Source organism: Callithrix jacchus, chromosome 5 (assembly GCF_049354715.1).
Source record: "Callithrix jacchus isolate 240 chromosome 5, calJac240_pri, whole genome shotgun sequence".
Lineage (NCBI taxonomy): Eukaryota > Metazoa > Chordata > Mammalia > Primates > Cebidae > Callithrix > Callithrix jacchus.
The window spans coordinates 59,482,882-59,496,415 of NC_133506.1; the positions used below are offsets into that span (position 1 = coordinate 59,482,882).

General features: G+C 48.4%; 1 protein-coding gene and 1 pseudogene across 2 annotated transcripts in view; both read left to right on the top strand.

Moving 5' to 3' along the window:
* The window catches only part of PRPF6 (pre-mRNA processing factor 6), a 54,673-nt gene that overhangs the window by 27,144 nt on the left and 13,995 nt on the right, over positions 1 to 13,534 (top strand). For both annotated transcript variants that reach the window (XM_078372186.1, XM_035302976.3), the window contains exons 10-12: positions 2,487 to 2,605; positions 3,612 to 3,830; positions 11,901 to 12,023. In XM_078372186.1, the coding sequence (XP_078228312.1) occupies positions 2,487 to 2,605; positions 3,612 to 3,830; positions 11,901 to 12,023 (461 nt within the window). The remainder of the gene's footprint in view (positions 1 to 2,486; positions 2,606 to 3,611; positions 3,831 to 11,900; positions 12,024 to 13,534) is intronic.
* On the top strand, positions 9,033 to 10,938 carry LOC103793000 (reticulophagy regulator 2 pseudogene; annotated as a pseudogene).

Genomic DNA, 13,534 nt, shown 5'->3' on the forward strand with positions numbered 1-13,534 from the left:
TGTGCCCGGCCTAATTTCTTCTTTTAAAAAAAAAAAAAAATTTATTTTATTATTTTAATTAATATGCATGCCATTGCACAGTCTAATTGCTTAACATCATTGAATATCTACAACATTTATTGTTTTCCGGCTGTCATGTCAGTACCTGCCACACACTCATGCACACAGAACCACATGCACACACAGTTGGTTTGAATCAGCATTTAAGCAGAGTCTGAACATTGCCATTTGGTTGATGTCTTTTCTGGGTTCTTTGACGGAATTGGGTTGTTTCTTCTTGAGATTGCTTGTGTCAAGGTTTTGCTCACTGCAGGCATGAGATTGTTTCATGTGGGTCCTCCGTTTCCTCTATTCTCTTATAAATTGGAAGGTAGATTTGGACTTAAGAGTAAGCTTTGATTTTTTTCTTTTCTTTTTTCTAAAGAAAGTATTAGTGGTGATCCAAGCAGCATCAGGAGCTGCAGAGGCTGTCACTGCTTGGTGGCCACAGTATCCTTCATGGAGTTCTCCACAGCCTTTCAGCTCCTGCCTTTGGCAGTGGCTGGTGACTGGTGCCTGCCTCTATGACTTTATCGGGTGTGCAAAATGGTGACATTACAGTTAGGTCACTCTTTTTGCTTTTATTGCCAGAATTATTCTAAAGAGAAGAACTTTCCTGTATCCATGGTTTGGTTATTCTGGGTTTATTTAGGAAAGACAGATACTTGATTTGCTCTCCTTTCAAATTTTGGAATGGTGAGTTGGTTCTTTAGCATCCTCCAAGGATAACTGCCGGTCTCTTTTAGCTTTGCTATGAACTTTGAATGCTGTTGTATTTTGTGGGTTCGAATACACTGCAGATAACTTTTTTTTTTTTTTGAGACGGAGTCTTGCTCTGTCATTCAGGTTGGAGTGCAGTAATGCAGTCTCAGCTCACTGCAGCCTCCACCTCCTGGGTTCGAGTGATTCTTCTCCCTCAGCCTCCTGAGTAGTTGGGACTACAGGTGCATATCACCATGCCTGGCTAATTTTTTGTGTTTTTAGTAGAGACAGGGTTTCACCATGTTAGCCACGATGGTCTTGATCTCCTGACCTTGTGATCTGCCTGCCTTGGCCTCCCAAAGTGCTGGGATAATAGGCATGAGCCACCGTGTCCAGCCTGCATTGCAGGTAATATTCTTATTGACCTTCAGACTCTGATCATTGGCCATTGGGAGTCTCTTCTAGTTTGCTCTTGAATTTTTTTTTTTTTTTTTTTTTTGAGACAGAGTTCCGCTGTTGTTACCCAGACTGGAGTGCAATGGCACGATCTCGGCTCACCGCAACCTTCACCTTCTGGGTTCGAGCAATTCTCCTGCCTCAGCCTCCCGAATAACTGGAACTACAGGCGCGCACCACTATGCCCAGCTAATTTTTGTATTTTTAGTAGAGACGGGGTTTCACCTTGTTGACCAGGATGGTCTCGATCTCTCGACCACCCGCTTGGATCCACCTGCCTTGGCCTCCCAAAGTGCTGGGATTATAGGCATGAGCCACTGTGCCCGGCCTCTTTTTATTTTATTTTATTTTTTGTTAAGTTTTACATAGTTTTATTTTAAGGGAAAACAGGTAAAAATGAGGTATTTCAGTCACCAGCTTTTTTCCCCCCTAAATATCTTAAGTAAATTATATAGATCTTAAGTGTACAGTTTGATGTCTTCATATATGCACCCGTGTAACCCACACTTGACCAAGGCATGGAACATTTCCAGGGCAGGCGCCGTGGCTTATGTCCGTATTCCCAGCACTTTGGGAGGCTGAGGTGGGCGGATCACTTGAGGTCAGGAGTTTGAGACCAGCCTGGCCAATGTGGTGAAACCCTGTCTCTACTGAAAATACAAAAATTAGCCAGGCGTGGTTGTAGGCACCTGTAGTCCCAGCTACTTGGGAGGCTGGAGCAGGAGAATCACTTGAACCCAGGAAGCAGAGGTTTTAGTGAGCTGAAATTGCACCATTGCACTCCAGCTTGGGTGACAGAGTGAGACTCTGTCTCAAAACAAAAACAAAAGCATTTTTGTCCCCCCAGAAAGTCCCCTGGTGCCTCTCAGTCAATCCGCACTTCCCCATTTGTTGACAGTCATGCTTCTGACTTATTGCACCAAGATTAGTTTTGCCTGTTTTCAAAAGTCACATAACAAGTGTCATACAGTAGAAACTCTTTTGGGACTGGTTTCTTTCGTTCCACATGTTTTTGAGGTTCATTCCTGTTGTTGCTGGTGTCATGAGTCCTGTTGATGTGATCCTGGCAGTCTTCAGTCACCTTCTTGCTTTCTGCTTCCACAAGATGGTTGTTTGTCCTTGTTTGTGTCTGCCCCAGATCTGAAGGAACACATGTACAGGGCAGGTGTATGGTTCTTGACTGTCACTGGGGAAGCCCACCTCACCCTGACCAGCAGCATGTTCGCCACCTGAGCCTCCTGCTCTTATCTCCTTTTCTGTGACGTGGTTTCTCTTTTGACCTTTCCTAGCCCTCGAGCATGTTCCAAACTCGGTTCGCTTGTGGAAAGCAGCCGTTGAGCTGGAGGAGCCTGAAGATGCTAGAATCATGCTGAGCCGGGCTGTAGAGTGCTGCCCCACCAGTGTGGAGGTGAGTCTGGTGGGCTCAGGGCCACCACAGTCCAAAGTGGCCAAGGCCTGAGCCCAGGTTCAGTGTCTGGAAGTGACTCTGTAAGCATGTAAGCAGAGCACCGAGCTCATTCAGGCTGCGATTTCTGTGAGCAGAAGACCATGGGGAACCCCAGTCTGCTGTTCTGTATGCAGCTGCTTGGCAGGGTGGTCAGTGGCTTCAGCTGGTTATGCTCTTCATGGAAGTGCAGAGAGAATCTTACCTCATCCGTGATGACTATAGAAAATGTCTGTTGGGCACTCTCTCAGGGGCCATTCTTCTCATTCAGCTCAGAGTTTTTCATGGGAGCTGAAGGTGGCAGGGAGATAGAAAACATTGCTTTCTGCCAGCCCCGCATGTCTGCTCTTTGCCTCAAAGCTAGTGGGATTTCTTTGGTTTTAAGCATTCCAGTTTACAGCATTCTGTGCAGTGATTTTTAGTCTTGGTTTTATGATACTCAGTATGTCTTTAATTATGTTAAGGGGTATTGTGAAATTCTGCAAACAAAATTAATCTTATTTTATTTACATAAAAATAAATAAAGCCCGTACACATTTTAGGGATGGAATGTTGCAGAGTCAACATTGCTAGGGGTCTGGGAACTCCAGGAGACTGAACGCCTTTCTATGTGTTTAGCCCATGAAGGCAGTAGCCTCGTCCTGCTTATCTGTGCCAGGACCCTGGTATCAGGTCTGGCGTGCTGTGCGCCTGGAGGCAGTGTTTGTGAGCATTCAACTGAGAATCTTTTCACACTCACCAACTTTTCATGCTCACTAGTCACTAAGTCAGTCAGAAGCATAAGAGAACAGTTGATCAGGTGAGAAATGTTGCTGTGAACACTTCTCAGGCTATGTTCAAATGGTTCTCGAGAGCTAAGGAAGAACGTGGTGGCCACACTGGGGGCCTGTTGAGGGTGGGTTGCTGTCTGGCCTGCAGCTGTCCCTGCAGCACTGTGTCCTCTCCTTTTTCTGGTGTCCTCTTCGTGTAGCTCTGGCTTGCTCTGGCAAGACTAGAGACCTATGAAAATGCCCGCAAGGTCTTGAACAAAGCGAGGGAGAACATCCCTACAGACCGACATATCTGGATCACAGCTGCTAAGCTGGAGGAAGCCAATGGGAACACTCAGATGGTGGAGAAGATCGTTGACCGAGCCATCACCTCGCTGCGGGCCAACGGGGTGGAGATCAACCGAGAGCAGTGGATCCAGGTAGGCTGCAGGCAGGTGTCGCGGTGTCTGCTTTCACAGTGTACGTGCTGCACATGAGAGTCCTGCACGGGCCTGGGGGCTGCTGAATGGTGCTGGGGAGTCCTGGGCTGGCCGCAGAAGCAGAGGTGTGGCTGGGCCCTGAAGGACCTGGGCATGCCTACTGTCACTCTTGATAGATTCAAGGCCTAGAGTTCGTCTTGGGGTGAATGCTTCTGAAGCCCTTTCAGTGTGTGCACACCTGACTGCATTTCTTTTCTAGTAGAAACCGTACACCTAAAAGAGAATGACAGGAACTCTTGCGGCTTCTTTTACTCTTCTTCCTGCCTTTTTGTTTTTGTTTGTGAGTAGGGGTCTTGCTCCGTCACCTAGGCCTGAGTGCAGTGGTGTGATGTTGGCTCCCTGCAACCTCCACCTCCTAGGTTCAAGCAATTCTCCTACCTCAGCCAACTGAGTAGCTGGGATTACAGGCACCTGCCACCACGCCCAGCTAATTTTTGTATTTTTAGTAGAGACAGGGTTTCACCATGTTGGCCAGTTTGGTCTCCAACTCCTGACCTCAAGTCATCTGCCCACCTTGGTTTTCCCTGACTTTTAGCTTTTTCTGTAGACTTAGGCTGTAGAAAAGTCTCGAAAGGGCTACGCATGGTGGCTCGTGCCTGTAATCCCAGCACTTTGGGAGGCTGAGGTGGGCGGATCACAAGGTCAGGATTTTCAGATCAGCCTGGCCAACATGGTGAAACCCTGTCTCTACTAAAAATATAAAAATTAGCTGGGTGTGGTGGCAGGTGCCTGTAATCCCAGCTGCTCGGGAGGCTGAGGCAGGAGAATCGCTTGAACCTGGGAGGCGGAGGTTGCAGTGAGCCAAGATCACACCAGTGCATTCCAGCCTGATTGATATTGTGAGACTCCATCTCAAAAAAAAAAAAAGTCTCCAAAGATTGTCTAACTCTGGAAGTAGGGCTTGGGTTCCCTCTATGCCTTTATTTTTTCTTTTTTTGAGATGGAGTCTTGCTGTCTCGCCCAGGCTGGAGTGGTGCAGTGGTGCAATCTCAGCTCACTTCAACCTCTGCCTCCTGGGTTCAAGCCATTTTCCTGCCTCAGCCTCCCAAGTAGCTGGGATCATAGGCATGTGCTGCCATGCCCGGCTTATTTTGTATTTTTAGAAGAGACTGGGTTTCTCCGTGTTGGTCAGGCTGGTCTCAAACTCCCGACCTCATGATCCACCTGCCTCAGCCTCTCAAAGCTGGGATTATAGGCGTGAGCCACCGTGCCCGGCCTTAATTGCACCCCCCCGTTTTTGTTTTTGTTTTTTTTGAGACAGAGTTTCGCTCTTGTTACCCAGGCTGTAGTGCAATGGCACGATCTTGGCTCACCGCAACCTCCGCCTCCTGGGTTCAGGCAATTCTCCTGCCTCAGCCTCCCGAGTAGCTGGGACTACAGACGCGGGCCACCATGCCCACCTAATTTTTGTGTTTTTAGTAGAGACAGGGTTTCACCATGTTGACCAGGATGGTCTCGATCTCTTGACCTTGTGATCTACCTGCCTCGGCCTCCCAAAGTGCTGGGATTATAGGCGTGAGCCACTGTGCCCGGCCCTTTTTTGCCTTTTTTTAAGGAGTCACCCACTGAGCTATGTTTCTCTCAAGAAAAATGAATAATGAAATTATTATTTCTGGCTGAGCATGGTGGCTCACGCCTATAATCCCAGCACTTTGGGATGCCGAGGTGGACGGATCAGGAGGTCAAGAGATCAAGACCATCCTGGCCAATATTTTAGTAGAGAACATCCCCATCGCTACTAAAAATACAAAAAAAAAAATTAGCTGGGCATGGTGGCACATGCCTGCAGTCCTAGCTTACTCAGGAGGCTGAGGCAGGAGAATCGCTTGAACCTGGGAGGCAGAGTTACAGTGAGCTGAGATCGTGCCACTGCACTCCAGCCTGGCCATAGAACAAGACTCTGTCTCAAAAAAAAAAAAAAAACAAGATTAAAAAATTATTATTTATGTTTTATTTTATGACAGTTTTCCTTTTCTTCTTCTTTTTTTTTTTTTTTTTAAGAGGCAGGGTCTTGCTGTGTTGCTCAGGCTAGAGTGCAGTGGTGCATTCATGGCTCACTGCATCTTTGATCTCCTGGACTCAAGTGATCCTCCTGCCTTAGCCTCCCAAGTAGCTGGCACTGCAGGCGTGTGACACCATGCTTGGCTAATTTTTTTATTTTTACTTTTTGCCTTGTTATGCTGCCAAAGCTGGTCTTAAACTCCTGGCCTCCAGCGATCCTACCACTTCAGCCTCCCAAAGTGTTGGGATTACAGGCATCAGCTGCCATACCCAGCCAAAGGTGGTTAATTAAGCTATAATTAACATATCATAAAAGCTACCCATTTAAAGTTTATGATTCTGTGGTTTTTAGTGTATTCACAAAGTTATGCATCTGTTACTACAATCTTAGCACCTTTTCATCACTCCAGAAGGAAATCCTGTATCCATTAGTTGTTGCTCCCCATTTACATACCTCTATAGCCTTTTTTTTTTTTTTTTTTTGAGACAGGGTTTTGCTCTGTCTCCCAGGCTGGAGTGCATGGTGCAGTCTATCTTGACTCTGCAACCTTTGCTTCCTGGGCTCAAGAAGTTCTCCTGCCTCAGCCTCCTGAGTAGCTGGGACTACAGGTGTGCGCCACCATGCTTGGCAAATTTTTTTGTGTTTTTTGTAGAGATGTGATTTTGCCATGTCATTCAGGCTGGCAAAATCACCTGTCCTTAGCACAGGTGATCCACCCGCCTCGGCCTCTCAGAGTGCTGGGATTGTAGGCATGAGCCACCACACCTGTCTAACCTTGCTTTTTAACTTTCTTTCTCTGTACTTTTTTTTCCTGGACATTTTGTATATGAATCCTCTTCAATTTATACATCCTGATTAACCCATTGTAAGCTGAAAATATCGTAAGTCTAAAATGCATTTGAGGCTGGGTGTCGTAGCTCATGCCTGTAATCCCAGCATTTTGGGAAACTGAGGCAGGCAGATCACTTAAGGTCAGGAGTTCAAGACCAGCCTGGCCAACATGGTAATACCTCATCTCTACTAAAAATACAAAAAAATAAGCCAGGCTTGATGGCGAGCACCTGTAATCTGAGCTATTTGGGAGACTGAGGCAGGAGAATTGCTTGAACCCAGGAGGCAGAGGTTGCTGTGAGCCAAGATGGTGACACTGCACTCCAGCCTGGGTGACAGAGTGAGACTCCATTTCAAAAAATAAAAAAATAAAATGCATGTGATACACCTAACCTATTGAACTTTATAGCTTAGCCTAACCTACATTAAACATGCTTACCTTAGCCTACAGTTGAGCAAAGTCATTGAACATAAAGTGTTGAATGACTCATGTAATTTATTGAATACTTTGGTGAAAATGAAAAACAGTAGTGGTTTGAGTCAAAGTGTTACTTCCACTGAATGCATGTGGCTTATGCACCATCCCACACTGGGGGCCTCCTGTGAGTGGAATCACACGATATGTGATCTTTTGTGACTGGCCTTAACTTAGTGCATTTTCGGGGTTCCTCCATGTTGTAGCATGGAGGTATCGAAATCCTTTACTTTTAAATTGGATTGTGTCTTTATTATTGTCTATGTATTATTTTTGTCTATTGTTTTATTATTGAGTTGTAAGAAATGTTTTTATAGGTTCTGGATATAGTCACTTATCAGATACATGATTCACAAATACAGATGGCCCCTGACTTCCCATGGTTTGACTTTACTGTGGTTCAGAAGCCGTGTGCCTTCAGTAGAGACTGTACATGGAGTAAGAGCCAGCACCTTTGTTGCAGGCACTGAGGTCTGGATGCTGGCTCATTGCCCACTGACCTGCCCAGGAGTTCTCAGCACTGACCTTCTCACCAGCATCTCTGCCTCAGATACTTGCTCTTGGCTCTGTTTTCTGACTGGGATGGTTTTCTGGTGCTGGCAGGGCCCAGAGGGTGTGGGGGCACCTGGCTCCTGTGGTACTTCACTCGCTCATGTCATGGTCCCCCAGGTTGGTGCGCCACGGTGGTGCCTGTGCCCCTGCACCCTGTCGCTCTGGCTGGCTTGGCAGACTCTGGTTGGTAGACACATTGTCTTGCACTTGTGGGAATATATTTGTAAGATGAATGCCTTAAAGTAGAACTGCTGGGTCAAATATGTGCATGTTTTATTTTGATAGAGAATGAGAACTTGCCCTCCATAGAGATATGTGCTTCTTAGGAGATTTATGCCCATCATCACCACGTGAGCCAGTCAGCAAATGTTTCAGTGTTGCTCATCTGAAACGTGCAAAATGGAACTTAGAATTGTTTAATTAGCATCTTGAAAATAAGAATGGGGGCTGAGTGTGGTGGCTCATGCCTGTATCTCCAGCACTCTGGGAGCCCAAGGATCACTTGAGCCCAGGAGTTGAGGACACCATTGTTCTCCAGCCTAGGTGACCCAGTAAGACCCTGTCTCAAAAAAAGAATGGGGCCAGGCATGGTTGCTTATGCATTAATCCCAGCACTTTGGGAGGCTAAAGCAGAATTACTTGAGACCAGGAGTTTAAGACTGGCCTGGGTAACATAAGGAGAAGACCCCGTTTCTACAAAAATAATGTAATAATGGACATGCTGGTACATGTCTGTAGTCCTAGCTACTCGGGAGGCTGAGATGGGAGGCTCCCTTGGGTCTGGGAGTTGGAAGCTGCAGTAAGCTATAATTGCACCGCAGCACTCCAGCTTGAGTGATGGCCGGGAGACCTTGTCTCTCTTTCTCTCTCCCTCTTTTTTTTTTCAAGTTGGAGTCTTGCTTTGTCACCCAGGCTGGAGTATAGTGGTGTGATCTGGGCTCACTGCAACCTCCGCCCCAGCCTCCTGAGTAAGCTGGGATTACAGGGGCCTGCCACCACCCCTGGCTAATTTTTTTTTTTTTTTTTAGTAGAGACGGGGTTTCACCAGGTTGGCCAGGCTGGTCTCAAATTCCTGACCTGTGATCTGCCCTCCTTGGCCTCAGAGTGCTGGGATTACAGGCCTCAGACACCACACATGGCCGAGACCTTGTCTCTTAAAAATAAAATGGGTTAAAAAAAATACAAAAAAGAAAAAAAAAGAACCAGGCGTGGTGGCTCACGCTTGTAATCCAAGCACTTTGGAGGCCAAGGTAGGCGGATCACCTGAGGTTGGGAGTTCAAGACCAGCCTGACCAACATGGTGAAACCCCGACTTCAAAAAAATACAAAAAATAAAAATAAAATAAAAAAGGTTTACATTTATTTCCACATGTTTAAAAGTTGTTTGTGTTCCGTCTGACGCGCCTGCGGCTGCGGCGGGGCTATGGCGAGTGGCGGTGGTGGGGGTAACACCGGTGCAAGTGGGGGGCCGGGGATGGGCCTAAGCCTAGGCCTGGGTCTGGGTCTGAGCCTAGGCATAGGTGAGGCCACCGGCGAGGCAGAGGAGGCGGCGGCCACGGCCAAGGCGGTGGGACGCCTGGCCAGGACGCTGTGGCTGCAGCTCCGCAGTTGGGAGGCGGTGCTGGTGGCGGCACAGCAGCTGCTGGTGTGGGAGAAGCCGCTGCACAGCCTGGTCGCGGCTGCTGCACTTAACAGCCTCTTCTGGTTGCTGTCTTCCTCGTCCCTCCGGCCTTCTTCCTACTCAGCATCTCACTTTTGGCCTATTTTCTGCTGGATCTCTGGCAGCCTTGCTTTCTCCCTGATGTTTCAGCATCATCCCCGGACGAGCCACACTCTGACAGTGAGGGTGTGGGGTCAGGCGCCCGATCGCACCTGCTGAGTGTGCCCGAGTTGTGCAGATACCTGGCTAAGAGCTGGCTCACTTTCCAGATTCACCTACAGGAGCTGCTGCAGTACAAGAGGCAGAATCCAGCTCAGTTCTGTGTTCGAGTCTGCTCTGGCTGTGCTGTGTTGGCTGTGCTTGGACACTATGTTCCAGGGATTATGATTTCCAACATTGTCTTGTTGAGTATCCTGCTGTGGCCCCTAGTGGTTTATCATGAGCTGATCCAGAGGGTGTACACTCGCTTGGAGCCCCTGCTCATGCAGCTGGACTACAGCATGAAGGCAGAAGCCAGTGCCTTGCATCACAAACATGACAAGAGGAAGCGGCAGGGGAAGAATGCACCCCCAGGAGGTGATGAGCCACTGGCAGAGACAGAGAGTGAAAGCATGGCAGAGCTGGCTGGCTTCTCCCCAGTGGTGGATGTGAAGAAAACAGCATTGGCTTTGGCCATTACAGACTCAGAACTGTGAGATGAGGAGGCTTCTATCTTGGAGAGTGGTGGCTTCTCTGTATCCCGGGCCACAACTCTGCAACTGACTGATGTCTCTGAGGATTTGGACCAGCAGAGCCTGCCAAGTGAGCCAGAGGAGACCCTAAGCCGGGACCTAGGAGAGGGAGAGGAGGCAGAGCTGGCCCCTCCTGAAGACCTACTGGGCCGTCCTCAAGCCCTGTCAAGGCAAGCCCTGGACTCCCAGGAAGAGGAAGAAGATGCGGCAGCTAAGGAAACCTTGCTTTGGCTCTCATCCCCCCTTCAACTTTGTGAACACGCACTTCATTGGGGCAGGGTCCCCTTCAGATGGAGTGAAATGCACCCCTGGAGGACCGGTGGAGACACTGAGCCCCGAGACAGTGAGTGGTGACCTCACTGCTCTGCCCAGCACCCTGTCACCCCAACTTTGGCTTGCTGAAAGTGACCTGGCCCCCTCCCCCTCCATTCTCCCACCTATTTCCCAGGACTCACCTTAGCCCCTGCCTGCCCCTGAGAGGAAGAAGAGGCACTCACCACTGAGGACTCTGAGTTGCTGGATCAGGCGGAGCTGGAACAGCTGAATGCAGAGCTGGGCTTGGAGCCAGAGATACCCCTAAAACCCCCTGATGCTGCACCCCTGGGGCCTGACACCCATTCTCTGGTACAGTCAGACCAAGAAGCTCGGGCCTTGGCAGAGCCATGAGCCATTCGGGAAGGAGCTGCAGGCACAGGAGGGCTTCCTGGCTAGGAGTGTTGCTGTTTCCTCCTTTGCCTACCACTCTGGGGAGGGGCAGTGCGTGGGGAAGCTGGCTGTTGGATGGTAGCCATTCCACCCTCTGCCTGCCTGCCTGCTGTCCTGGGCATGGTGCAGTACCTGTGCCTAGGATTGGTTTTAAATTTGTAAATAATTTTCCATTTGGGTTAGCAGATGTGAACAGGGCTAGGGAAGTCCTTCCCACAGCCTGCGCTTGCCTCCCTGCCTATCTCTATTCTCATTCCACTATGCCCCAAGCCCTGGTGGTCTGGCCCTTTCTTTTTCCTCCTATCCTCAGGGATCTGTGCTGCTCTGCCCTTATGTCCCACTTGGTTGTTTAGTTCAGGCACTTTATAATTTTTCTCTCCTGTCTTGCCTCTGCTTTATTTCCTTGCTGTGTCCTGTCCTTAGCAGCTCAACCCCACCCTTTGCCAGCTCCTCCTATCCCATGGGCACTGGCCAAGCTTTAGGGAGGCTTCTGGTCTGGAAAGTAAAAAGTAAACCTGGGGCGGTGGGTCAGGCCAGTAGTTACACTCTTAGGTCACTGTAGTCTGTGTAACCTTCACTGCTCCTTGCCCCATTCAGCCTGGCCTTTCATGATGCAGGAGAGCAGGGATCCCACAGCACATGCGCCAGCGCTGGAGTTGGTGAGCATGCGCTCTGTGTCTTGAGATGAGGGGCTTCCTTACAGCTCCTCTGGGTGGTCCAAGTATAGTGGGACCCCCTACTAGGGTCAGGAAGTGGACAGTAACATCTGTGCAGGTGTTGACTTGAAAAATAAAATGTTGATTGGCTAGGAAAAAAAAAACGTTGTTTGTATTTTTATTTTCTGGTGAACAGTGTGTCTGTGTCCTTTGCGACATTTCTCTGTTTTTTTCCGATTGGTGTGCAATAGATTCACTTCCTCAGCTCCTTGCTAGGCAATATAAGCATCTCATGCTGATGTTTCTCAGTCTGACCATCCAGGAACACCATGCTCCCTGTTGGGAATCTGCAGATCTGATTTCCAAAATCAAAAATAATTTCTGTTTTCCTCTTTCAGGATGCCGAGGAATGTGACAGGGCTGGGAGTGTGGCCACCTGCCAGGCCGTCATGCGCGCCGTGATTGGAATTGGGATTGAGGAGGAAGATCGGAAGCACACCTGGATGGAGGATGCTGACAGTGTGAGTTGGCAGCAGGGGCCTTTGTCCCCATCGTGGAGTCTCTGCTCGTGGGAACGGCAGGCACCTTAACTAGTAGGCTGTTTTAAAACTTTCACATACACTTGTTTGCGTGTAGCTGCGCTCATAAGGAGTACAGCTTGCTTTCTGCTAACCTAAGTTTTTTTGTGTTTCTGTTTCTGTTTTTGTTCTTTTGAGACAGAGTCTTGCTCTGTCGCCCAGGCTGGAGTGTAGTGGCGTAATCTCAGCTCACTGCAACCTCTGCCTCTTGAGTTTTAAGTGTTTCTTCTGCCTCAGCCTCCTGAGTAGCTGGGATTACAGGCACACGCCACCATGACCAGCTAATTTTTATATTTTTAGTAGAGACAGGTTTTTACCATGTTTGTCAGGCTGGTCTCGAATGCCTGATCTTGTGATACACCTGCCTCGGCCTCCCAGAATGCTGGCATTACAGGTATGAGCCACCACTCCCATCCTGTTAACCTAAGTTTAAGTGAAGAGCTCATGTTTTGAATTCTTACTGAATGGACAGAGCCCAGCACATTATCCAAGGTCACATAGTAAGTGGACAGGCCTGGGAGCTGGGTGTGGTCGGGTCACAGCTGTTGTAGCTGCTACTGCTAGGACATCTGGGTTGTCCCTGTTCCCTGGTTTCTACTGTAAATTGCATTTCAGAAAACATTTTGCACACAGAGCTTTTGCCTCCTTTGAGATTATTTCCTTAGAATAGGTTTCCAGAGAAAAGATTTTAGGGCCAAAATCAGTAAACATTTGTAAGGTTTTTTTGTTTTTTGAGACAGCCTCACTCTGTCGCTCAGGCTGGAGTGCAGTGGCGCAATCTCAGCTCACTGCAACCTCTACCTCCCAGGTTCAAGCAATTCTCCTGCCTCAGTCTCCCGAGTAGCTGGGATTACAGGTGTATACCACCTCACCCGGCTAATTTTTGTATTTTTAGTGGAGAGGGGGTTTCACTGTGTTGGCCAGGATGGTCTGCAACTCCTGACCTCAGCTAATACACCCACCTCAGCCTCCCAAAGTGCTGGGGTTACAGGCCTGAGCTACAGTACCTAGCCGTTTAAGGTATTTAATGCAGATATAGTCCTCTTTTCCTTTTTGAAATAAAAATAATTTCAGACATGTAGGAATGTTGCAAAAGTCTGCAAAGAATTCTTATGTGTCCTTTACCCAGGTTCCTTATAATTTACCCATTTTACCATATTTGCCTACTTATTTAGAGATGTCTTGCTGTGTCATCCAGACTGGAGTACAGTGGCACGATCATGGCTCACTGCCACCTTGAACTCTGGGTTCAAGGGCTCCTCCTGTCTCAGCCTCCTGAGTATCTGGGGTTACTCAGGCATGCCACCACACCCAGCTAGTTTTTAAAATCTTTTTTTTAGAAATGGGGTCTTGCTATTTTTGCCCAGGCTGATCTCAAACTCCTGGCCTTGAGCCATCATCCTGCCTCAGCCTCCTGAGTTGCTGGGATTACAGATGTGAATCACCACGCCCAG